Genomic DNA, 23,755 nt, shown 5'->3' with positions numbered 1-23,755 from the left:
CCCTGTTTTCCTTGATGAGCCCTTCCGATTTACTTAGCTTGTGCCGGGGACCAATCCCGTGGGTACTACCCGCTGATTTCCCGCCCATTTTGGTCAAAATGTTAGCAAGCAGCATGCCTAATGAGGCACAGGTGTTCAAATCGACCGAAACACCTGACTACTGTTCCCTACGGAAAAATCAAGATTTTTTAAATAACCGTTAAAAAAAAATAAATAAAATTAGTTTATTTTGATTTTTGCCCTCACTTTGTATTCTAGCTTGCAGTTTACGAATGATTGATGTTCCCCTAGGTGTGATCATCTCTTGCTGTAATGAGAATAACTACAAAGCAACAGTTGTTACAGAATTACTGAGTTCCACAAATGCTTTTGGAAGCCAGGGATTTGTAGGAAACTGACTGTTCAGTCAATAGATAGATTTTTGGTCTCTGGGGGAATCAAGGGATATGGCGATCGGGTGGGAAAGTGGAGTTGAAGTCGAAGATCAGCCATGATCTTATTGACTCCCGGAGCAGGCTCGAGGGGCCGCATGGCCGCCTCCTGCTCTTATTTCTTGTGTTCTAATACAGCTAAACAGGAAGGAAATATTTGTGTTACAACTGAAGGTTTTTCATTTTGTGTCCTGGAATCGTACATTAATGTAGAAATGTTCCTGGGAGAGACCACCAGAATTTATGTTAAGAAAAATCAAAAAATGCTGGAAATGCACAACCGCTTCAACCAGCATCTGAAAAGAGAAAAGACCAATTAATGTTTGAGTTATAACCCATAACTTGAAAAGCTAACCCGTCTCTTTAACAGATGCAGACTAACTCGTTGTGTATTTCCAGCAATAGCAGGTTTTTTCCCCCCCAGTTGATGAGTTTTATGTTGATATTTGAGTTTTCTTTGCAGATTGTGATGCTCTGTCACGGTGCACGGATCGGATTCTTTCAGGGAGACATCAGACTGCTAATGGATGATATCAAAGTTTTGAAGCCAACTGTTTTTCCTGTTGTTCCCCGTCTGCTTAACAGGATGTATGATAAGGTATGCCTAAATTATTTCTGTAACTGTTATGTATTGGAATTTTCAATTCCAACTGTTTTACTAGTTTTTTAAAAATGAATCAGAATATTGATTTCCCCCCCCCCCCCCCCCCAATCGCTGCATGCAGGTAAGACTAGTGATTTATCAATGGATACTTTGCCGAAAATCAAAGTAGGGGACAGCTGCAGGTAAAATTGGGAAAATGATGCTCTCTGAAAGCCAGATCCAAGTAGAGCTGAGCGTCAACTTTTTCCCTGCAGCTCTGACTCTACTATATTCCAGCCTCTTGTAGTCTGCAAAGTAGATCAGTAACTTGCCTCATTAAACAGCCAGCTCAACTCCATCTGATCCAATGACAATAGGTCCAAAGAATTCTCAAATGGATTTTACAGAGAATTATATAGAAGTTGCCACAAGGAAACCGACTATTCGGTCCAAACCATCTGCGTCGGTGTTTATTCATTATACAAGCAGTAGTCCGAAGCCCATGAACTGTTATCCCCTTTCCTTCAACTGCTTATCCAATCTATTCTTAAATGTTGCCATTGTCTCTGCTTCAATCACTAACTTTGGTCATGTGTTCTACAGCTGACAACACTCTACGTAAAAATAAAAAAGGATGCTTTTCCTACTCTCTGTCCTAAATCTCTTGTATATTTAATCTTGTATCTAAGCCTGCTTGTGCTAGATCCTGCTGTATTTCTATCTGCCATGTCCTATTCCATCATAATTTTAAACACCTCTGTTAATTCATCCAGTAACCACCTTTGTGTTCTCTCATGCTTTGACTGGCTGTTTCTCCCCTCCCCACTCCCATCATACTTCAGTTATGTTTTGTTCAAGTGCTTTGTTGTTCCTGGGTCCTGATGTGGCTTCCTCTAACGATCATGATTATAAAGTGGGGCTTCTAAAAGGGGTCAGCAGAAAAGACCATGTGACTGTCATTGTAAATGATAAAAGTTGTGTGTCGCGTTGATATCTAACAGTTATTTTGCACCCCTCCCAAATTGTTTAAACTTGCTGAACAGCCAGATAAATGATTAGAAAATCATCTAGGTATCGGGGTTTACAGATATGAAGAGATTTGAGAAGTGGGAACTTTTCTCACTACAGTTGAGGAGATTCAGGGATGATCTGTTGGTGGTTTTCGAGATTATGAAGAGTTATGATGAATATAGCGCCAGATTATTTCCACTGATCAAGTCAATAATGAGAGGGCACAAATTCAAGATGGTCACAAAACAAATTTAATGGGAGACTGGTTAGAACATGGAATTCTCTGCCACAAACAGTTAATGATTCCATAAATTCTTTTAAAACACAGTTTGATAGTTGCTTGAGAAAGAGGAATATGAAAGAGCAGCAACTTGGGATTAGACAAGGTGGCTAGTGGAGAATAGCAACGTCACAAACTTGGTGGGCTGATTGGCTCGTTTCTGTGAAAATGATGGAGACCAATTGTCGCCAAATTTACATTTCTCAAACATGAATGTAAAGCAAAAGTCTTCAGTTATGGATGACAAGCCATTTGTTCTTTGACTTGCTTTTAATTGCATACTACCCTGTATTGCTTAAATTGAGAAAAGGATGGAAAATGGATTAATTAATTCTTTCCAGTTAATTGTCATTTCTGGATTTGGAAAAGAACAAGTCAATTCATAGTTTGTCATAAATTATCCTAGAGATACTGAAGTTAACACGAATTTGATTTTTAGGTCCATATCCAGGCTAATGGTTTTATAAAACGGCCGATATTGAAATTTGCTACTTGGAGAAAAATCGCAGAACTTCGAAAAGGGATAATGCGACGTAACAGCATATGGGACAAGTTGGTCTTTCATAAAGTACAGGTATGTGGCACGTACACAGGTAATGTCAAGAGAAATTAAAAGGGCTTTATCCAATAATGACAATTTAACATTGAACCCAGATGTGGTAGTACTGTTCCATTGCCTCTTTCTCAATGTGTACAAGAAAGAAATAACTTTTATTGCTAATAATTAGTAAGAAAATATTGTTGGAGAAACTAATGGGACTGAAGGCAGATGAATCCCCAGGACCTGATGATCTGCATCCCAGAGTATTAAAAGAGGTAGCCATGGAAATAGTAGATGCATTGGTTGTCATCTTCCAAAATTCTATAGACTATAGAACAGTTCCTGCAGATTGGAGGGTGGAAAATGTAACCCCACTATTTAAAAAAGGAGGGAGAGAGAAAACGGGGAACTACAGACCGGTTAGCCTGACATCAGTAGTAGGGAAAATGCTGGAGTCTATTATAACGGATGTGATAACGGCACACTTAGATAATATCAATGGGATTAAACAAAGTCAACATGGATTTATGAAAGGAAAATCATGTTTGACAAACCTACTGGAGTTTTTTGAGGATGTAACTGATAGAATAGATAAAGGAGAACCAGTGGATGTAGAATATTTGGATTTTGAGAAGGCCTTTGATAAAGTCCCACATAAGAGATTAGTGTGCAAAATTAAAACACATAGGATTGGGCGTAATGTATTGGCATGGATTGAAAATTGGTTAACTGACAGGAAACAGAGTAGGAATAAACGGGTCTTTTTTGGGGTGGCGGGCAGTGACTAGTGGGGTACCACAGGGATCAGTACTTGGGCCCCAGCTATTCACAATATATATAAATGATTTGGATGAGGGAACCAAATGTAATATTTCCAAATTTGCTGACGACATAAAACTAGATGGGATTGTGAGTTGTGAGGAGGATGCAAAGATGCTGCAAGGCGATTTAGATAGGTTGAGTGAGTGGGCAAACACATGGCAAATGCAGTATAACGTGGATAAATGTGACGTTATCCACTTTGGTAGGAAAATCATAAGGACAAAGTATTATTTAAATGGTGATGGCTTGGGAAGTGTCGATGTACAGAGGGACCTGGGTGTCCTTGTACACCAGTCATTGAAAGCAAACATGCAGGTGCAGCAAGCAGTTAGGAATGCAAATGGTATGTTGGCCTTCATTGCAAGAGGATTTGAGTACAGGAGCAAGGATGTCTTACTACAGTTATACAGTGCCTTGGTGAGACCGCACCTGGAGTATTGTGTGCAGTTTTGGTCTCCTTTCTTAAGAAAGGATACACTTGCCATAGAGGGAGTGCAGCAAAGATTCACCAGACTGATTCCTGGGATGGCAGGACTGTCATATGAGGGGAGATTGGGTCGACCAGGCCTTTATTCACTAGAGTTTAGAAGAATGAGAGGGGATCTCATTGAAACATATAATATTCTGACTGGGTTGGATAGACTGAATGCGGGGAGGATGTTTCCCCTGGCTGGGAAGTCTAGAACAAGGGGTCACAGTCTCAGGATACGGGGTAGGAAATTTAGGACCGAGATGAGGAGAAATTTTTTCACTCTAGAGGGTGGTGAACCTGTGGAATTCTCTACCACAGAAGGCTGTGGAGGCCAAGTCACTGAATATACTTAAGAGGGAGATAGATAGATTTCTAGAAACAAAAGGCACCAAGGGGTGTGGAGAAAAAGCGGGAATATAGTGTTGAGATAGAGGATCAGCCATGATCATATTGAATGGTGGTGCAGACTCGAAGGGCCGAATGGCTTACTACTGCTCCTATTTTCTATGTTTCTATTGCAGACATGACCTTTGTAAAATTACATTTCATTGATGCTTCACTGAATCTATCCAAATATGTGGTGCATTATTTTATTTTGGTGATCCTAGTTTTAAAAGAATGTGGATATATTGGAGTAAGGTTGCAAAACATAAGAATTAGGAGCATGAGTCGGCCATTCGGCCCCTCGAGCCTGCTCCGCCATTCAGTATTATCATGACTGATTTTCTACCTCAACTCCACTTCCTTGCACTTTCCTCATATCCCTTGATTCCCCAAATATCCAAAAATCTATCGATCTCTGTCTGGAATATACTCAAAAACTGAGCCACCATAGCCCTCTGGGGTAGAGAATTCCAAAGATTCACCACCCTCTGGGCTCAGGAGTTGCTCCGTTTTTTTTTGGAGTAACTTGATTTTTCAGGAGTATCTTAAAAATCCCCATTTTGTACATCAATTTGTGCCAGTGTAAGTGAGTTAGTTCGGATTTTTTTAGTTTAGTTTAGTTTTTTTCAAAAGGGGGCATTACCAGCCACCTACACTGTTTTGGCCACTTTGGACAGCTAATAGTTACTCCAAACTAACTTAGGCCAGTGTATGTGGCCGCACAGAAAACCCTTGCGGAGAGTTAAGAAATCAGCGCAGGTAGGTACATCGGAGGCCAGCAGAACTTAATGACTTGACTAAAGAATGTGAATAGGATCAAACAACTATACAGGACATCATATGACAAACTTCACAAAGTTAATTTACTATACAACAGAAGCATTCATGGAAGCTTAAAGTACAAAAATAAAAGAAGTAAAGAGACAAAATATATTTACATAATTTTTTCAAAATATCCAAATAAAGAATAGAAGTACCTCCTTGGAATTCTTATGTTCTAATGTTCTCCCAGCCACCTAAGCTCACCCACCATCATAGAAATATTTTATACCATATAGCCAGGAAATTTACTGTTTGTTTTATGCTTTTAAATATTTTGAAAATTCAAGCAAAATTATTCCACCAAATCTAATGTTCAAGAAGTGATTTTGATGTATTTGAAAGTATTTTCTATTAACTTGGTTAGGAAAGTATTTTCATCAACAGGGTTAAGGAAAGTCTTGAATAAGCTCATTAAAATTACTGGCTACACAGTTATCCCCCCCCCCCCCCCCCCCCCGATCAAAACTCTCCCCACTGCCCCAGCTTGGGCCCCGCACCAACCTGTTTGTTGTGGCCTTCTAGCCCGGGAAGGCAGCGGGCCGGCCTGTGCGGGGGGGGTCACTCGGCCCGGGATAAGAGCGGGATGCATCAGTTCCCATGCTGCAGCACGCACACAGAGGATGGGGGCAGGAGCTACTGTGCATGCGTGCACACTCCAACGCGCATGTGCAGAGCTGCCGGCACTGTTTCTGGTGCAGGACCCTAGCTCCATCCCCCAATCGACTGGCCATGCCGCGCCAAGCCCCGGGAGAGGCAACACAGCGGCCAGAATCGGGGAAAATTTTATCGCCGCCCTTTTCAGCCCACAAAGTCGGCGCATCTCTGGTGAGTTCGCCAAAAAACGGGGTGGGACAATTTTGAGCCCTCTGAGTGAATACGTTTCTCCTCATCTCAGTTCTAAATGTCCAACCCCTTATTCTGAGACTGTGACCCCTGGTTCTAGACTCCCTGCATCTACACTGTCAAGCCCTGTAAGAATTTTGTATGTTTCAATGAGATCAACACATTCTTCTAAACTCTAGAGAATATAGGCCTAGTCTACTCAACCTCTCCTCAGAGGACAATCCTCCCCCCATCAGTCTGGTGAACCTTCGTTGCACTCCTCTGGCAAGTATATCCTTCAGTGGGTAAGGAGACGAAAACTGTACATAACATTCCAGGTGTGGTCTCACCAGGGCCCGACATGAGACTCCCAAAGCAAGCGCGCTACTCGGAACTCAACACAACAAACGAGCCCCAGGGCAGAGGAAAGGTTTCAAGGACATCCTCAAAGCCTCCTTGATAAAGTGCAACATCCCCATCGAGGTCCAACAAGACGAATTTAGGGAGCTAGGAGCTAAATTTTAAAAGTAGGACCTCAAAAGTAGTAATCTCAGGATTGCTACCAGTGCCACGTGCTAGTCAGAGAAGGAATCGCAGGATAGCTCAGATGAATATGTGGCTTGAGGAGTGGTGCAGAAGGGAGGGATTCAAATTCCTGAGACATTGGAACCGGTTCTGGGGGAGGTGGGACCAGTACAAACCGGACGATCTGCACTTGGGCAGAACCGGAACCAATGTCATAAAGGGAGTGTTTGCTAGTGCTGTTGGGGAGGGGTTAAACTAATATGGCAGGGGGATGGGAACCTATGCAGGGAGACAGAGGGAAGTAGAATGGGGGCAGAAGCAAAAGATAGCAAGAAGAAAAGTAAAAGTGGAGGGCAGAGAAACCCAAGGCAAAAAGCAAAAAGGGCCACATTACAGCAAAATTCTAAAGGGACAAAGTGTGTTAAAAAGACAAGCCTGAAGGCTCTGTGCCTCAATGCGAGGATTATTTGTAATAAAGTGGACGAATTAACTGCGCAGATAGCAGTTAACGGATATGATGTAATTGGCATCATGGAGACATGGCTCCAGGCTGACCAAGGCTGGGAACTCAACATCCAGGGTTATTCAACATTTAGGAAGGATAGACAGAAAGGAAAAGGAGGTGGGTTAGAGTTGCTGGTTAAAGAGGAAATTAATGCAATAGTAAGGAGGGACATTAGCTAGGATGATGTGGAATCGGTATGAATGGTGCTACGGAATACCAAAGGGCAGAAAACGCTGGTGGGAGATGTGTACAGACCACCAAACAGTAGTAGAGAGGTTGGGGACAGCATCAAACAAGAAATTAGGGATGCATGCAATAAAGGTACAGCAGTTATCATGGGCGACTTTAATCTACATATTGATTGGGCTAACCAAACTGGTAGCAATACGGTGGAGGAGGGTTTCTTGGAGTGTATTTGGGATGGTTTTCTAGACCAATATGTTGAGGAACCAACTAGAGGGCTGGCCATCCTAGACTGGGTGATGTGTAATGAGAAAGGACTAATTAGCAATCTTGTTGTGCAAGGACCCTTGGGGAAGAGTGACCATAATATGGTAGAATTCTTTATTAAGATGGAGAGCGACACAGTTAATTCAGAGACTAGGGTCCTGAACTTAAGGAAAGGTAACTTCGATTGTATGGGACGTGAATTGGCGAGTATAGACTGGCGAGATATACTTAAAGGGTTGATGGTGGATAGGCAATGGCAAACATTTAAAGATCACATGGATGAACTTCAACAATTGTACATCCCTTTCTAGAGTAAAAATTAAAACGGGGAAGGTGGCTTAACCACGGCTAACAAGGGAAATTAAGGATAGTGTTGCATATACATTGGCCAGAAAAAGCAGCAAACCTGAGGACTGGGAGAATTTTATAATACAGCAGAGGAGGACAAAGGGTTTAATTAGGAGTGGGAAAATAGAGTATGAGAGGAAGCTTGCTGGGAACATAAAAACTGACTGCAAAAGCTTCTATAGATATGTGAAGAGATAAAGATTAGTGAAGACAAACATAGGTCCCTTGCAGTCAGATTCAGCTGAATTTATAATGGGGAACAAAGAAATGGCGGACCAGTTAAACAAATACTTCGGTTCTGTCTTCACCAAGGAAGACACAAATAGCCTTCCGGAAATACTAGGGGACCAAGGGTCTAGTGAGAAGGAGGAACTGAAGGAAATCCTTATTAGGCGGGAAATTGCATTAGGGAAATTGATGGGATTGAAGGCCAATAAATTCCTGGGGCCTGATAGTCTGCATCCCTGAGTACTTAAGGATGAAGCCCTAGAAATAGTGGATGCTTTGGTGATCATTTTCCAACAGTCTATTGACTCTGGATCAGTTCCTATGGACTGGAGGGTAGCTAATGTAACACCACCTTTTAAGAAAGGAGGGAGAGAGAAAACAGAGAATTAGCCTGACATTGGTGGTGGGGAAAATGTTGGAATCAATTATTAAAAATGTAATAGCAACGCACTCAGAAAGCAGTGACAGGATTGGTCCAAGTCAGCATGGATTTATGGAAGGGAAATCATTCTTGACAAAGCTTCCAGAATTTTTTGAGGATGTAACTAGGAAAGTGGACAAGGGAGAACCAGTGGATGTGGTGTATTTGGACTTTCAAAAGGCTTTTGACAAGGTCCCACACAAGAGATTGGTGTGCAAAATTAAAGCACATGATATTGGGGGTAATATGGGTAGAGAACTGGTTGGCAGACAGGAAGCAGTGAGTCGGGAAAAACGGGTCCTTTTCAGAATGGCAGGCAGTGAGTAGTGGGGTGCCGCAGGGCTCAGAGCTGGGACCCCAGCTATTTACAATATACATTAATGATTTGGATGAGGGAATTGAGTGTAATATCTCCAAGTTTGCAGATGACACTAAGCTGGGTGGCGGTGTGAGCTGTGAGGAGGCTGCAGGGTGACTTGGACAGGTTAGGTGAGTGGGGAAATGTATGGCAGATGCAGTATAATGTGGATAAATGTGAGGTTATCCACTTTGGTGGCAAAAGCACGCAGGCAGAATATTATCTGAATGGCAGCAGATTAGGAAAAGTGGAGGTGCAACGAGACCTGGATGTCATGGTACGTCAGTCATTGAAAGTTGGCATACAGGTATAGCAGGCGGTGAAGAAGGCAAATGGTATGTTGGCCTTCATAGCTAGGGGATTTGAGTATAGGAGCAGGGAGGTCTTACTGCAGTTGTACAGGGCTGTTCAGCCATGAACACATTGAATGGCAGTGCAGGCTAGAAGGGCTGAATGGCCTACTCCTGCACCTATTTTCTATGTTTCTATGTTAGTGAGGCCTCACCTGGAATATTGTGTTCAGTTTTGGTCTCTTAATCTGAGGAAGAATGTTCTTGCTATTGAGGGAGTGCAGCGAAGGTTCACCAGACTGATTCCTGGGATGGTAGGACTGACATATGAGGAGAAACTGGATCGACTGGGCCTGTATTCATTGGAGTCTGGAAGGATGAGAGGGGATCTCATAGAAACATATAAAATTCTGACGGGACTGGACAGGTTAGATGCAGGAAGAAGGTTCCCGATGTTGGGGATGTCCAGAACCAGGGAACATAGTCTAAGGATAAGGGGTAAGCCATTTAGGACTGAGATAAGGAGAAACTTCTTCACTCAGAGAGTTGTTAACCTGTGGAATTCCCTGCTGCAGAGAGTTGTTGATGCCAGTTCATTGGATATATTTAAGAGGGAGTTAGATATGGCCCTTAGGGCTAAAGGGATCAAGGAGTATGGAGAGAAAGCAGGAAAGGGGTACTGAGGGTCAGCCGTGATCTTATTGAATGTGGTGCAGGCTCGAAGGGCTGAATGGCCTACTCCACCTATTTTCTATGTTTCTATGTTTTCCTTTTTACATACCTATAGAAGCTTTTACCGTCTGTTTTTATATCTGCTAGTTTACTCTTTTCCCTTGATCAATTTCTTGGTCCTCCTTTGCTGAATTCTAAAATCCTCCCAATGCTCAGGCTTACTGCTCTTTTTAGCAACATTATAAGCCTCTTCCTTTGATAACATAAGAATTAGGAACAGGAGTAGGCCATCTAGCCCCTCGAGCCTGCTCCGCCATTCAACAAGATCATGGCTGATCTGGCCGTGGACTCAGCTCCACTTACCCGCCCGCTCCCCATAACCCTTAATTCCCTTATTGGTTACAAATCTATCTATCTGTGATTTGAGTACATTCAATGAGCTAGCCTCAACTGCTTCCTTGGGCAGAGAATTCCACAGGTTCACAATCCTCTGGGAGAAGAAATTCCTTCTCAACTCGGTTTTAAATTGGCTCCCCCGTATTTTGAGGCTGTGCCCCCTACTTCTAGTCTCCCCGACCAGTGGAAACAACCTCTCTGCCTCTATCTTGTCTATCACTTTCATTATTTTAAATGTTTCTATAAGATCACCACTCATCCTTCTGAACTCCAACGAGTAAAGACCCAGTCTACTCAATCTATCATCATAAGGTATCCCCCTCATCTTCGGAATCAGCCTAGCGAATCATCTCTGTACCCCCTCCAAAGCCAGTTTATCCTTCCTTAAGTAAGGTGACCAAAACTGCATGCAGTACTCCAGGTGCGACCTCACCAATACCCTGTGCAGTTACAGCAGGACCTCCCTGCTTTTGTACTCCATCCCTCTCGCAATGAAGGCCAACATTCCATTCGCCTTCCTGATTACCTGCTGCACCTGCAAACTAACTTTTTGGGATTCATGCACAAGAACCCCAGGTCCCTCTGCACCGCAGCATGTTGTAATTTCTCCCCATTCAAATAATATTCCCTTTTACTGTTTTTTTTTTCCAAGGTGGATGACCTCACATTTTCCAACATTGTATTCCATCTGCCAAACCTTAGCCCATTCGCTTAACCTATCTAAATATCTTTGCAGCCTCTCTGTGTCCTCTACACAACCCGCTTTCCCACTAATCTTTGTGTCATCTGCAAATTTTGTTACACTGCACTCTGTCCCCTCTTCCAGGTCATCTATGTATATTGTAAACAGTTGTGGTCCCAGCACCAATCCCTGTGGCACACCACTAACCACCGATTTCCAACCCGAAAAGGACCTATTTATCCCGACTCTCTGCTTTCTGTTAGCTAGCCAATTCTCGATTCATGCTAATAGATTTCCTCTGACTCCGCGTGCCTTTATCTTCTGCAGTAACCTTTTGTGTGGCACCTTATCGAATGCCTTTTGGAAATCTAAATACACCACATCCATCGGTACACCTCTATCCACCATGCACGTTATATCCTCAAAGAATTCCAGTAAATTAGTTAAACATGATTTCCCCTTCATGAATCCATGTTGTGTCTGCTTGATTGCACTATTCCTATCTAGATGTCCCGCTATTTCTTCCTTAATGATAGCTTCAAGCATTTTCCCCACTACAGGTGTTAAACTAACCGGCCTATAGTTACCTGCCTTTTGTCTGCCCCCGTTTTTAAACAGAGGCGTTACATTAGCTGCTTTCCAATCCGCTGGTACCTCCCCAGAATCCAGAGAATTTTGGTAGATTATAACGAATGCATCTGCTATAACTTCCGCCATCTCTTTTAATACCCTGGGATGCATTTCATCAGGACCAGGGGACTTGTCTACCTTGAGATCCATTAGCCTGTCCAGCACTACCCCACTAGTGATAGTGATTATCTCAAGGTCCTCCCTTCCCACATTCCCGTGACCAGCAATCTTTGGCATGGTTTTTTGTGTCTTCCACTGTGAAGACCGAAACAAAATAATTGTTTAAGGTCTCAGCCATTTCCACATTTCCCATTATTAAATCCCCCTTCTCATCTTCTAAGGGACCAACATTTACTTTAGTCACTCTTTTCCGTTTTATAAATCGGTAAAAACTTTTACTATCTGTTTTTATGTTCTTTGCAAGTTTACTTTCTTTCCTTTCTTTATTGCTTTCTTAGTCATTCTTTGCTATCGTTTAAAATTTTCCCAATCTTCTAGTTTCTCACTATGGCCACCTTATACGCATTGGTTTTTAATTTGATACTCTCCTTTATTTCCTTGGTTATCCACAGCTGGTTATCCCTTCTCTTACCACCCTTTTTCACTGGAATATATTTTTGTTGAGCACTATGAAAGAGTTCCTTAAAAGTCCTCCACTGTTCCTCAATTGTGCCTCCGTTTAGTCTGTGATTCCAGTCTACTTTAGCCAACTCTGCCCTCATCCCACTGTAGTCCCCTTTGTTTAAGCATAGTACGCTCGTTTGAGACACTACTTCCTCACCCTCAATCTGTATTATAAATTCAACCATATTGTGATCACTCATTCAGAGAGGATTTTTTACTAGAAGATCGTTTATTATTCCTGTCTCATTACACAGGACCAGATCTAAAATAGCTTGCTCCCTTGGAGGTTCTGTAACATACTGTTCTAAGAAACAATCCCGTATACATTCTATGAATTCCTCCTCCAGGCTACCCCGTGCGATTTGATTTGACCAATCGATATGTAGGTTAAAATCCCCCATGATTACTGCCGTTCCTTTTTCACATGCCTCCATTATTCCCTTGATTATTGTCCGCCCCACCGTGAAGTTATTATTTAGGGGCCTATAAACTACGCCCACCAGTGACTTTTCCCCTTACCATCTTTAATCTCCACCCACAGTGGTTCAACCATTAGAGCCAATATCGTCTCTCACAACTGCCCTGATATCATCCTTTATTAACAGAGCTACCCCACCTCCTTTCCCTTGTCTATCTTTCCGAATTGTAAGATACCCCTGTATGTTTAATTCCCAGTCTTGGCCACCCTGCAACCACGTTTCTGTAATGTCCACCAAATCATACCCATTTGTAATGATTTGTGCCGTCAACTCATTTACTTTATTTTGAATGCTGCGTGCGTTTAGGTAGAGTGTTTTAATACTAGTTTTTAAACCATGATTTTTAGTTTTGACCCCTCCTGCAGCCCCTTCATATTCATACATATTGTCCCTTCCTATCACCTTGTGGTTTTCACTTACCCCAGTGCTACTCTGCTCTGTTGCCTCCTGCCTTTTGCATTCTTTCTTGGGGTCCTGTTCATCTGAGCTCTCACCCACTCTAACTAGCTCAGAGCCCTCTCCTGGGTTCCGAATACTCCTCGCATTGAGGCACCGAGCTTTCATGCTTGCCTTTTTATTACACTTTGACCCTTTAGAATATTGCTGTACAGTGGCCCTTTTTGTTTTTTGCCTTGGGTTTCTCTGCCCTCCACTTTTCCTCATCTCCTTTCTGTCTTTTGCTTCTGTCTCCATTTTGTTTCTCTGTCTCCCTGCACTGGTTCCCATCCCCCTGCCATAACAGTTTAACTCCTCCCCAACAGCACTAGCAAACACTCCCCCTCGGGCATTGGTTCCGGGCCTGCCCAGGTGCTGAGTGTCCGGTTTGTACTGGTCCCACCTCCCCCAGAACCGGTTCCAATGACCCAGGAATTTGAATCCCTCCCTGCTGCACCACTGCTCAAGCCAAGTATTCATCTGAGCTATCCTGCGATTCCTATTCCGACTAGCACGTGGCACTGGTAGCAATCCCGAGATTACTACTTTTGAGGTCCTACTTTTTAATTTAGCTCTTAGCTCATTAAATTCTTCTCGTAGCACCTCATCCCTTTTTTTAACCTATATCGTTGGTACCAATGTGCACCACGACAACTGGCTGTTCACCCTCCCGTTTCAGAATATCCTGCACCTGCTCCGAGACATCCTTGACCCTTGCACCAGGGAGGGAACATACCATCCTGGAGTCTCGGTTGCGGCCGCAGAAACGCCTATCTATTCCCCTTACAATTGAATCCCCTATCACTATCGCTCTCCCACTCTTTTTCCTGCCCTCCTGTGCAGCAGTGGCAGCCACGGTGCCATGAACTTGGCTGCTGCTGCCCTCCCCTGATGAGTCATCCCCCTCAACAGTACTCAAAGCGGTGTATCTGTTTTGCAGGGGGATGACCGCAGGGGACCCCTGCACTAACCTTCCTTGCACTTCTCTTCCTGTTGGCCTTCCATTCCCTATCTGGCTGATCTAATAGAAGTCTTTAACTTCTCTTGTTAGGCACGGTTGGGCCCCTTTTCCTGTGGGGTTTTTGTGCTTTAAAGGTTTGTTGTAAATTATGTATTCTTTCAAAGAACATAACAACATAAGAAATAGGAACAGTAATAGGCCATACGGCTCCTCGAGCCTGCTCTGCCATTCAATAGGATCATGGCTGATCCGATCATGCACTCAGGTCCACTTCCATGCCCGCTCACCCTTATTCCATTATCAGTTAAGGAACTGTCCATCTCTGTCTTAAATTTATTCAATGACCCAGCTTCCACAGCTCTGCGAGGCACTGAATTCCACAGATTTACAACCCTCAGAGAAGAAATTCCTCCTCATCTCAGTTTTAAATGGGCGGCCCCTTATTCTAAGATTATGCCTCCTAGTTCTAGTCTCTCCTATCAGTGGAAACATCCTCTCTGCATCCACCTTGTCAAGCCCCCTCATAATCTTACACATTTCGATATGATCACCTCTCATTCTTCTGCCATTGCTTGTCCGCTATCATACCTTTTAACGTAATTTCCCAATTTACATTCGCCAACTCGTCCCTCATACCTACGTGGTTTACTTTGTTTCGATTTAAGACCCGTGTTTCGAATTTAACTAAATCACTTTCAAACTCAATATAAAATTCTATCCAATTATCGTCACTCTTACCTAAAGACTACAAGGTTATTAATTAACCCTTTTGCATTGCACAATACTAGATCTAAAATAGCCTGTTCTCTTAATTGGTTCCTCAACATACTGATGTAGAATACCATTTTGTATACATTCCATGAATTTGTCCTCCACACTATTACAGCAAATTCGGTTTGCCCCGTCTCAATGTAGATTAAATTCCCCCACGATTATTGTATTACCTTTGTTACATGCACCTTTAATGTCCTGATTTATACTGTGCCCTACATTACAACCACTGTTTGGGGTCCTATAAACAACTCCCACCAATGTTTTCTGCCCCTTGTTGTTTCTTAACTCCACCCACACTGATTCTCCTTCTTGATTTTCCGAGCTAAGATCCTTTCTCACTACTGTCTTTGTCCCCTCCTTTGTTATCAGGGCTACCCCTCCTCATTTTCCATTTTGCTTATCTCTGCTAAAAGTTAAGTATCCTGGAATATTTAGTTTCCAACCTTGGTTACTTTGCAACCACGTCTCTGTAATGGCTATTAGATCAAACCTATTAATTTCTATCTGTTATTAATTCATCACAACACCCTAGACCACTCCGTAATCACCCTCAGCACCTTCACCCCTTCCCACGGCACCTTGGGAGACCAAAGAAAATGAGGCCGGAGGTGTTTTTTTTATTTTACGGACTAAACGTGTCGTTAAGATTCAATTTAAGTGTACCGCCCATACCCAGGCATGTCTTTGCAAAAGACATGTGGAGCTCAAAGGGTGAAAACCAGTGTGATAGATCTTTGTCTCTTTTTCCTCTTGAGTTGTGCCCTGGAAGTGGGAGCTCACTTGCTGCATAGAAAAGGGAAATTGGCCCTTTGGTTTTTTTTAAAAATGTATAATTAAAAAAAAAAATGCTCCTCTGCTTTAATGAATCTTGAAGAAATATTAAAGTTCAATGCTTGGTATTTGGCTTTTTTCAATTATCTAGTTATCAATCCACTTTCTGCTTACAGGATAGTCTTGGTGGCAAGATAAAATTTATGATAACCGGAGCTGCTCCTGTATCCGAGACTGTGCTTACTTTTATCAGGGCAGCCGTAGGTTGTCAGGTAAGCTGCATTTTTAATTTCTGTTCGTATTTAAATGTTACTAATTTGTCGCTTGTACAAAAGGGAAATTAGTTTATCTGCTTTCCTACGTCTGCCATCCAATTTGTTTTAAATGCACGGCCATAGGTCAGGTTCTTGAGTGGCATTAGTCAGTGCTGCGAGGAAGTAGCAATGTCGGGAGCAGTCTCTCCATTCAGCAGCTGGTGCCTCTGTCTCGACTACTCCAGCTTTCTTCCCAAATCAATCTCACTTCCATTTCCAAGTTCCTGCAGTCCATAACACCCTTTCCAAAGCTACTAACGATGTATTCTTTGACAACAACCATGGTTCCTCAATCTTGACATTTCCTCCTTCTTCTTCATCATCATAGGCAGTCCCTCGGAATCGAGGAAGACTTGCTTCCACTCTAAAAATGAGTCTTTAGGTGGCTGAACATTCCAATATGAGAACCACTGTCCCTGTCACAGGTGGGACAGGCAGTCGTTGAGGGAAAGGGTGGATGGGAGGGACTGGTTTGCCGCACGCTCTTTCCGCTGTCTGCGCTTGATTTCTGCATGCTCTCGGCGATGAGACTCGAGGTACTCAGCGCCCTCCCGGATGCACTTCCTCCACTTAGGGCGGTCTTTGGCCAAGGACGCCCAGATGTCGGTGGGGATGTTGCACTTTATCAGGGAGGCTTTGAGGATGTCCTTGTAACGTTCCCTCTACCCACTTTGGCTCGTTTGCCGTGAAGGAGTTCCGAGTAGAGCGCTTGCTTTGGGAGTCTCGTGACTGGCATGCGAACAATGAGGCCTGCCCAGTGGAGCTGATCAAGTGTGGTCAGTGCTTCACTGCTGGGGATGTTGGCTTGGACAAGAACGCTAACGTTGGTGCGTCTATCCTCCCAGGGGATTTGTAGGATCCTGCGGAGAAATCGTTGGTATTTTTCCAGCGACTCGAGGTGTGTACTGTACATGGTCTGTGTCTCTGAGCCATACAGGAGAGCGGTATTACTACAGCCCTGTAGACCATGAGCTTGGTGACAGATTTGAGGGCTTGGTCTGTTGACCACTCCATTCTCCTCCACTGCTCCCTCCTGATTCCATTCCCATCTGTACCAATTGAGGTCCTGAAATTCTGCAGGGGTTCTCTGTCTCCCCCTGTGATTCTGGCGGTTCCCCCAAAGAAAGGGTCGAAACTCAGTGGAGCCCCTGTGGAATTTCAGGACCCATGTTTCCTCAAACGCTTTCTTCTCCTGTACCTACACAATCTCTTGGGATGTGCTTCAAGGCTGCATCTGTGATTTCCCCCTCTTTTTTTAATCATTCTTAACCATAACCGTCTTAACCAACATTAAGACGGACTGCAAAAACTTCTATAGATATGTAAAGAGAAAAAGGTTAGTAAAGACAAACGTAGGTCCCCTGCAGTCAGAATCAGGGGAAGTCATAACTGGGAACAAAGAAATGGCAGACCAATTGAACAAGTACTTTGGTTCGGTATTCACTAAGGAGGACACAAACAACCTTCCGGATATAAAAGGGGTCAGAGGGTCTAGTAAGAAGGAGGAACTGAGGGAAATCCTTATTAGTCGGGAAATTGTGTTGGGGAAGTTGATGGGATTGAAGGCCGATAAATCCCCAGGGCCTGATGGACTGCATCCCAGAGTACTTAAGGAGGTGGCCTTGGAAATAGCGGATGCATTGACAGTCATTTTCCAACATTCCATAGACTCTGGATCAGTTCCTATGGAGTGGAGTGTCGCCAATGTAACCCCACTTTTTAAAAAAGGAGGGAGAGAGAAAACAGGGACTTATCGACAGATCAGCCTGACATCAGTAGTGGGGAAATTGATGGAATCAATTATTAAGGATGTCATAGCAGCGCATTTGGAAAGAGGTGACATGATAGGTCCAAGTCAGCATGGATTTGTGAAAGGGAAATCATGCTTGACAAATCTTCTGGAATTTTTTGAGGATGTTTCCAGTAGAGTGGACAAGGGAGAACCAGTTGATGTGGTGTATTTGGACTTTCAGAAGGCTTTCGACAAGGTCCCACACAAGACATTAATGTGCAAAGTTAAAGTACATGGGATAGGGGGAAGTGTGCTGACGTGGATTGAGAACTGGTTGTCAGACAGGAAGCAAAGAGTAGGAGTAAATGGGTACTTTTCAGAATGGCAGGCAGTGACTAGTGGGGTACCGCAAGGTTCTGTGCTGGGGCCTCAGCTGTTTACATTGTATATTAATGATTTAGACGAGGGGATTAAATGTAGTATCCAAATTTGCGGATGACACTAAGTTGGGTGACCGTGTGAGCTGCGAGGAAGATGCTATGAGGCTGCAGAGTGACTTGGTCAGGTTAGGTGAGTGGGCAAATGCATGGCAGATGAAGTATAATGTGGATAAATGTGAGGTTATCCACTTTGGTGTAAAAACAGAGACATAGACTATTATCTGAATGGTGATAGATTTGGAAAAGGGGAGGTGCAACGAGATCTGGGTGTCATGGTACATCGGTCATTGAAGGTTGGCATGCATATTGGCCAGGACACCGGCGATAACTCCCCTGCTCTTCTTTCAAATAGTTCTTTTACGTCATCCTGAGAGAGAGCAGGGCCTCGGTTTAACGTCTCATCAGAAAGACGGCACCTCTGACAATGCAGCAATCCCTCAGTACTGCACTGGAATGTTAACTCATATTTTTGTGCTCAAGTCTCTGGAGTGGGACTTGAATCCACAACCTTCTGACTCAGAGGCGAGAGTGCTACCACTGAGCCACTGTCTGACACACGTTTTATTGTAGAGAATAAAACATGTACAAGTACTGGTGATGGTGTCTGACACACTGCAGCAGATGATGGCTCAATTGGAGAGGTCCACCAACACATTTCTGATGTGCGTTCGGATATCTTTATACGGTTCTCTCTCATCCTACGTGAAGACACGTTTGCCCACCCCTCGAGGATAAGGACTGAGAGCGAAGTCTCGCTTCTCCAACCCGACGGACTTCAACTTCAACCTGAATCTCTCATGCTTCCGTCAAGCATGGGGCCGTGGAGTCGAATCGCTGAGGAAGGACCAGCAAGCAAGAAAGGGCGGATTGGACTTTTGCTGTGATTGAAAGGCTGCATTAGAGGGAGCAGCGTACGGTGGCCCGGCAATCAGCACGGTTCCGGCCTGCAAGACCATCAGAGGGAGCAGTGTGTGGCGGTATACCACTGCAGGAGGGCGACGGCTGTGAAGTCAGGCCGCTGATTGCAGTGCGGGCAGGCACAGCAGAAGGGGCGAAGGAGCAGCAAGAGCTTGTAGAAGGAAGTGACCGAGGCTCAGGAGAGGCGTGAGTCTGGGGCCCAGAAGAGGTGAGGACCCAGGGGCAGCAGAGTTGGTCTCCAGTTGACTTGGTTAATCCTTGCCACTGGACCAAGACCTAGCTCTGTCAAGCCCGTGTGGTGGCTGGTGTGAAACGGCCACCACATGTTTAAAAAAAATCCAAGCACAGGCATCTTCCACCCTCCAAGATGAAGTTTGGGATCTGGAATATTAGGTCCTTCATTGAAACACCTGTGAACTCATTCCTTTTTGGTGTGGAAACAAGTCATCCTCGCTTTGAGGGACTGCCTATGATATGATAATGACGGTGGGGGAAGGATTCTCTGGGGAAACCAGAGGTGGGAGGATCTTTGGTCCTACCAGTAATAGTAGTACTGGTAACAGTCGGATTCCCTTCACAATCAACTCGCGAACACAATAACTTGCTAACAGTCTATATGTAACTGGTAGTAATAGGTGTAATGCTCTGCTATCCTACCTATAACTAGTAGTAATTCCATAACTTGCTGATATTTACCCTGTAACTACTGCCAGAATCCCACTGCTCTGCACATGTGTGGTCAGGCTCCCCAGTCAGTGGTACTTTTAACGGGCCCATCATCTCCCTATCTATCTCCCTGGAGTCTGGTACGGACTCTGGTTCTGTGTGAAGGTGACAACACTGAACTGGGAACCTCAGTCAGAGTCGATCTGTACTTGGACCTCGCATGTCAAATCTGGCCAGCACAGACTGAACTGAACCAAACCAAGAGATTACACAAAGGGACAGCGGACTCTGTGTTTGGGGCATTGACCAAGGGCCGCGTGGCTCTTTGTCGGCCGGCGCGGAGATGATGGGCCGAAATGGCCTCCTTCTGCGCTGTAAATTTCTATGTTTCTCACAGGGCGAATCATCCTAAACTCAGCTCAGCACCAACATTTGTAAACCACTTGATCTTGATGAGAGTTTTTATAGAATGATAGAAATTCGGCCCCAGTGCTGGTACTCATGCCTGTAACCACATTCTTCCCAGATCCTTTTATATTCAAATACTTATTCCATTCCCTTGTTTTAATCTCTACCTCAATAACCACTTGTGGTGAAGCATCCCATGGTCTAATAGGCCTCAGTTCAAGAACTCTTCTCCCTTCCCCCATGGTTCTTTTAGTGAGAACCCTTGGTCTCCGCCTTCCTGTTTCCCATTTATCCACCCATGGAAAGAATCTTGCACTGTTTTCCCCAGGTTTCACTCACCCCTTTACTGGCTGCTTCTGTCACAGGCTGCTCCTGCTCACCACATTGCTACTGCGGCTGCTCCTGGCTCTGCAGGAAATGCTGCACTACGCACCCACCCTATTCCCTGACCCCCAGTCCCCTGTCTCCCTCTCCTCAAACCCAGTCCATTGTCACTCTCTCCTGTGCCATGATCCCCAATCCCTTGACCTCCACCCCCGCCCCCCCCCCCCCCTCTTCCAATCCTTGTTCACCCTCGCCCAGCCCTGTACCTCCCCACTCTACCTCTCCTCTTTCTCCCCCCCCGCCCCCAGACTCCCATCTGATTCTCCACCAGACAGTCCTGTTTCTGGTTACCGCTAAGTGGGGGCCAGTTCTCCACAGTGAAATGTTTGTGCAATATTGCATCCACGTATTGACTTGATGCCTTAAATGCTCATGTGCTGCACTTTTCTCAAAGTGCTGACTGTTATAGTTTTGTTGTATTAACCCAACAGCCATCTACTACCATTACCCAAGTTGTTCGTACATGAACTTCAGTGTTAAATATTTGACCACGGGAACATAGGAATGGTAGTAGACCATTCAGCTCCTTGAGCCTCTTCCACCATTCAGTTAGATCCTGGCTGATCTGTACCTCAACTCCAATTACCTGCTGTTGCTTCATTTCCTTTGATACCTTTGCCTAATAAAAATCTATTGATCTTCGTCTTGAAAATTTCAATTGGCCCATCATCCACAGTCTTTGGAGGGAGCTTTTTCCAGATTTCCACAACCCTTTGTGCGAAGAAATGCTTCCTGAATTCACTCCCAAATGGCCTGGCTCCCATGTTCTGGATTCCCCCACCCAAGGGAGGTATCATAGCTGAGCCTCAACCTATCTTAACTCGACAACCATGTGTATGTTTCCAGGGGTGTACTGAGTAATCTTGGGCGGGGACTTCCATTGTGTTTTGTTTTCTTGTGTGCTCTAAAATAGCATCCAATGGAATATGTATAAAGTCCTGAGCTGAGATGTACTGCAGTAGTACAGTATGTACACTTTCCATATTCTGAATACTGTAAGTGCTCTCCCACTCAGAACAGTATACTGCTATAATGTCACTCAGCTGAAGCTACTGTCCATATTTCTGTATTATTGTGTGCTATGTGGGTCAGTTGGAAACATGCATGATACATGCAGTGGAACATTACTCGCTGCAAACTTTAGAATTTTAAAATTTTGACCTTGGCTGTCGAATTCTGATGGATAAACCCTTGCTGATGTTTTTTTTTGTGGGGGGACCTTAAGTATATTTCATTTTTAAAAACTCTGCACTTTTGTCATGGTAATCTTTTACAGTTTTATGAGGGATACGGACAAACTGAGTGCACGGCAGGCTGTACAATGACCATTCCTGGAGATTGGACCCCAGGTAAAGCTTTTTCTCTCTACCAAACGTCTAGAAACAATGCTTTGGTTGGTTTTTAAGAAACCTGTGGGCTGCCTTTGATTTGGTCCGCCCAGCACCAGTGCTCGACTTACCGCTCCAACACCATTTTGCTCAGGACCTTCACCAGGGCAGCCCAGCCGCTTGCCTGAAGCAGGTGGGAGCTCGTAGCAGTCGGAAAATCAGGGTGGTGAGCGGCCTTAGCAGGGTTCTTGAGACTATTGGTGACAAATCAGAAAATGGATTAGGCAGTATTGATGTATTATTTTTGGTGGGGCCAGGAGGATCCGCTGTCTGGCACTTGGCCATCTCAGCGTGGGAGCTGGGCAATGGCCCATCTTCCTAGAATTGGCGAGTTGCAGTGGGACACCCAGCAACTTACTGATGGAACGTAATCAAGGCCCAGGCCTGTAAGTTGCTTGGTCTTACTACTGGCACAGTAAATGGTGGCAGTAGGCACACTCCATTCATCCGTTCTCCACCGGCATTTAAAATTGGCCCTTTGGTGTGAAAAGTGCACTTGTGATTTTTTTTCACTACTGTTGAGCATTTCTTCAGTTAATCCTGAGCGCTAAAATTGCTTTCCCTATTTACGCTATTTTCTTGAGTGTAATGAAAAGTATCAAACTAAAAGATAAATGTACAAGCTAATAATTTCTACTGATTGTAAGCTGTGAAAGATTAATTTATCAAGGTGAAGGAGGGGAAAGGGAATGGAATGGGAACATTTTTTAAACAGATGAAGGATTGAAATGTGAAACCGCAAAGATTATGTAGAGGAAACCAAAAGACAAATGTTTAACTTTAGAGACATAGGTGTGATCTTTCTTTTCCTATCCATAGAATCGTAGAAATTTACGGCACAGAAGGTGGCCATTCGGCCCATCGTATCCATGCTGGCCGCAAGAGGTTTCCCGCCTAATCCCACTTTCCAGCTCTTAGTACTTTTTAAATTCAATGATGACTGCTATCTCTACCGCCCTTTCAGGCAGTGATTTCCAGACCCCCACTGGGTGAAAAAGTTCTTCTCAACTCCCCTCTAATCCTTCCACCACTTACTTTAAATCTATGTCCCCTGGTTATTGACCCTTCTGCTAAGGGAAATAGGTCCTGTATCTAGACCCCTTGTAATTTTATACACCTCAATTAAGCCTCCCCTAAGCTTCCTCTGTTCCAAAGAAAACAACCCCAATCTATCCAATCTTTCTTCATAGCTAAAATTCTCAAATCCTCGCAACATCCTCGTAGATCTCCTCTGTGTCCCCTCCAGTACAATCACATCTTTCCTGTAATGTGGTGACCAGAATTGCACGCAGTAGTCTAGCTGTGACCTAACTAGTGTTTTGTACAGTTCAAGCATAACTCCCTTGCTCTTGTATTCTATGCCTCGGCTAATAAAGCAAAGTAACCCGTATACCACCTTAACCATGTTGTCTACTTGTAATGCTACAATCAGGGAGCTATGAACATGCACTCCAAGGTCCCTCTGTTCCTCTACACTTCTCAGTAGCCTACCATTTATTGTATATTCCCTTGCCTTGTTAGCCCTCCCCAAATGCATTGCCTCACACTTCTCTGGATTGAATTCTATTTGCCACTTTTCTGTCCACCGTAACAATCCTGTGTAACAACTTTATAAGAAAATGAAAAAAGAAAAACTTTTTGGTTTGAACAGCATTGTCTTCACAGTCTTGCTGGACCTCAGGAACTAATACCTGGCAGAATGAAGCATTGCTTCAAGTCTCTTACTCTCACTCTCCACACCTCGGATTTCTCACCATCTCTCCTAAAGGCGCTGCTCAGTGCTGAGGT

At 44.1% G+C, this 23,755-nt stretch overlaps 1 protein-coding gene across 9 annotated transcripts in view; it reads left to right on the top strand.

Annotated features, from left to right (window-relative positions):
- Nucleotides 1–23,755, top strand: part of LOC139263173 (long-chain-fatty-acid--CoA ligase 1-like) — a 232,975-nt gene that overhangs the window by 178,920 nt on the left and 30,300 nt on the right. For all 9 annotated transcript variants that reach the window (XM_070878863.1, XM_070878919.1, XM_070878909.1 and 6 more), the window contains 4 exons: nucleotides 895–1,029; nucleotides 2,745–2,879; nucleotides 15,894–15,989; nucleotides 21,856–21,928. In XM_070878863.1, coding sequence (XP_070734964.1) covers nucleotides 895–1,029; nucleotides 2,745–2,879; nucleotides 15,894–15,989; nucleotides 21,856–21,928 — 439 coding nt within the window. The remainder of the gene's footprint in view (nucleotides 1–894; nucleotides 1,030–2,744; nucleotides 2,880–15,893; nucleotides 15,990–21,855; nucleotides 21,929–23,755) is intronic.

The sequence above is a fragment of the Pristiophorus japonicus genome, chromosome 1 (assembly GCF_044704955.1).
Source record: "Pristiophorus japonicus isolate sPriJap1 chromosome 1, sPriJap1.hap1, whole genome shotgun sequence".
Classification (NCBI taxonomy): Eukaryota; Metazoa; Chordata; class Chondrichthyes; family Pristiophoridae; genus Pristiophorus; species Pristiophorus japonicus.
The sequence above is the reverse complement of the archived record's forward strand: the minus strand, read 5'-3'. Positions and strand labels throughout refer to the sequence as shown.